This window comes from Polypterus senegalus, chromosome 10, assembly GCF_016835505.1.
Source record: "Polypterus senegalus isolate Bchr_013 chromosome 10, ASM1683550v1, whole genome shotgun sequence".
Classification (NCBI taxonomy): domain Eukaryota; kingdom Metazoa; phylum Chordata; class Cladistia; order Polypteriformes; family Polypteridae; genus Polypterus; species Polypterus senegalus.
In genome coordinates, this window is record NC_053163.1 from 16,913,941 (window position 1) to 16,917,178 (window position 3,238).

At 40.4% G+C, this 3,238-nt stretch overlaps 1 protein-coding gene across 1 annotated transcript; it reads right to left on the reverse strand.

Annotated features, from left to right (window-relative positions):
- Positions 1–1,656: 1,656 nt before the first annotated feature.
- Positions 1,657–2,868, reverse strand: LOC120536395 (interferon-inducible GTPase 5-like). The gene has a single exon (XM_039764719.1). The coding sequence runs from the start codon at positions 2,866–2,868 to the stop codon at positions 1,657–1,659; it is 1,212 nt and encodes a 403-aa protein (XP_039620653.1).
- Positions 2,869–3,238: the final 370 nt, after the last annotated feature.

Consider the following 3,238-nt stretch of genomic DNA (forward strand, 5'->3'; position numbering starts at 1 on the left):
GGAGGATCCATTTAAGGCAGATATGAGCTACAACTGCTAGAGCATTTTAATATGTTTTTTATTTTTATAGGCATTTACATTTCAATGAACAACACCCAGGTCTCTGGTTGCTATTAAAAATGAAGCCATGCCTTTACACCAAGTGCTACCAAGAAAGGCTTCAGCCTCAGGGGCGCTGAATTTGGTCTAAGTGGGTATAAAAATGGATACAAAACTTACAGATCAATGAACTTTAATACTGTAATCTTGGAGTAATGCGCAGGTAATAACAATGCATATAACCCAACATCACCATGTAAAGTTATCATCTCTTCCTGCACCTCTATGTCATTTATTCAAAATATTTGCCTTAAACTGAAATTGCAGTCACACAATAATGAGGCACAGCACAGTCATAAGAAAAACTGGAGAGAATGACATAGGTAGAACTTTATTTATCCCAGTGGGAAATTTCTGGGATCCTGAGTTGGTTTGTCATGTGGTGGGTGTGGCAATGCGCTGTATCAGCACATGCTCCTAACCTCTCTCTTTCTCAATAAATCATATTATTATATTATGACAAAACACTAACCTCCGCTCAAATGTACACATGAATGACTTAAAAGAGAGGAAACTTCTGCCTTGCCAGTCCCATTCAGGCACTGTATACGTTTATTGATGCTGGTATAAAGGAACGCCAGTCACGTTTCTTGACAAACGTCTCCTCGATAATTCAATATTAGCTACAAGTCCTCAGGGATATTGTCCACTAAAGAGCATGGAGGAATGGGTACTTTCACCTGGAAACATCTTGTGGAAAGGGTACCATCACCTGGAAACATCTTGGCTAGTCCACGAGATGCTGTACCTCATTGTTGAAGTGTAAAAACCAGCTCCAAAAAGCAAGAGTCAATGACTTGAGTGGTGGAATGGAGAAGATCTCCAACTTGAATAAAAAAGAGAGAGGAAACTATGACAGAAACCTAAGGTCTGGCATAAAGATGAAAGATGCCTCACGCCTGGACAAACTTGTTAAGAAGGCAGGCTCCATTGTAGGATTAAAGTTGGACAGTTTAACATCTGTGGCAGAGCGATGGGCACTAAGCAAACTCCTGTCAATCATGAATAATCCACTGCATCCACTTAACAGTGTCATCTCCAGGCAGAGGAGCACCTTCAGTGACAGACTGCTATCACCGTCCTGCTCCACTGACAGACTGAGGAGACCCCACACTATGCGACTCTTCAATTCCACCCGGGGGAGTAAATGCGAACATTAATTTTATTTAAATTTTTTTTCATTTTTCTTACTATTTAATTTGATATTGTTTGTTTGTATCAGTATACTGCTGCTGGATTATGTGAATTTCCCCTTGGGATTAATAAAGTATCTATCTATCTATCTATCTATCTATCTATCTATCTATCTATCTATCTATCTATCTATCTATCTATCTATCTATCTATCTATCTATCTATCTATCTATCTATCTATCTATCTATCTAAACACAAATATTGCAAAAGAGATACCACCCAAAGCCAACATACTTCATCATGTCTATGCGTTTTAGATGCAAAATGTGTACTCAGAAACTACTGCACCACAATAGCATTTCTAATCATTTTCTTTATTAACTATTATTAGTATTACTATTATTTCGGCCATCTTCTTCTATTTAGGGTAATTCTTTGTTACATTCAAATACTTTCATCACCACCTTCTCTGCAGACTCTGCAAATTCATCCAGTGCTTTGGATAACATCCAGTAGCTGGCGGTAAAAGAAACCGATGCCCCCAGCACAGATCCTATGATGGGGATGAGGTGGAGGAGCTCATCCGACAGCATAGCTACTCCAGCCACAGACTTGGAGAGGTACTTTGTAACGGACACCGGTGTGACGTCAAACACAAGGGGGGACACCACTACCGCTTTCAGCTCTTCCACAGGTATGTTGACTTTACAGGCGAGTCTCTCAAGGCTCTCTTCTGTAAGTCCAAAGGATCTCCTTATATACAGAAGTGCTGACACGATGATACTAACATCACAAGCGAAGGAAAGCCCCGGAATGGGAATGGCTCCGGCACCAGCAGCAACGGTGGCTGCCAAAATGATTTTTGCTGACAATATCTTCTTCTTCTTTTTAACCACAGATTGCGTAAGATTGGGGAGTGAGAGGACAAACACGTGTTTCTTCTTTTCGGGGAGCTCAGATTCAAGCACCTCACAAAACTCCAGAAAATCATAACCGTGCAGATATTTACTAGACACAAGGAAAACTCGAGGAGAGTCCACTTGATTCTCAACCAGACTTTCAATGCAGTACCTTCGGATCTTATCAAGTTCGTCCTTAATATGGCACAGGCGGCCACTCATCCTTAGAGAATATTCCTCAATGTCTATTCTGCTCCGAACAAAATAAAACTCCTTCCCCATTTTTTTGATCTCTCTGGCCAGTCGTGCATCGTTCTCCTTAAATCTGTTTCCGGTGATCAAGATGAAAAAGTCATACTTCTTAAAGTTGACCTTCTCCAAGTATTTGTGACAGGGGAAGTTGCCCGTTCCCATTCCGGGAAGATCCCACAAGTAAACAGAAGGAAGGTCAGGATGCTGATATGGCGTTGGGTTTTTGGTTTGCTCCGTTAGACCTTCTTTAGCTGCTCCTGGTTCCCCAGGTCTCAAGCCCCTCATGGCATTGATAAAGGCAGATTTGCCAGTACCCGATTCACCTGTGACGGCAATGTTGAGTGGTTCTGTGCCCAGGTTGTCAAACTTTTCTTTAAAGAGTGGAATCACTGCCTCAAACCCACTTTCATTGTATACTGAAGCAAGGGTTTTAGTTTCTTCATCACTGAAAAAGCACAGATTTTCTGATTGAGAATTGCCCATTGAAGTTCTGCAAAAAAAAAAATTAAAAAGTTGCTAGTTTTAGATGGCCTTTGCATGAACTAATTATTAGTATGGGACAGGTCTGGTGCTCAGTTTCACTTGAATTCATTGAGCATCACTTGCCATCACTCATCATGGCAATGTAGGCGGTAAGAGATGGAATTTTTAAAAGGCTTGCAGTATTTAAATGAAATGCTGTGTAAGAAGCATCCATTTAAAGAAAAATGCTGGAATGGAACTACGAGTCAACACTCAGTAGGGTCCAAAATACTATGTTCTGTTTTAAGTAACCCTAGAAATGATTTTGAATTAAATTTTATTCATTAATGTTGTGCTGACACCCTAAATATGAACTTAAAGGAGAAAGAAT

Excerpts from the sequence above, each read along its gene's own strand:
- LOC120536395 (XM_039764719.1), bottom strand. The coding sequence starts at position 2,868 with ATGGGCAATTCTCAATCAGAAAATCTGTGCTTTTTCAGTGATGAAGAA.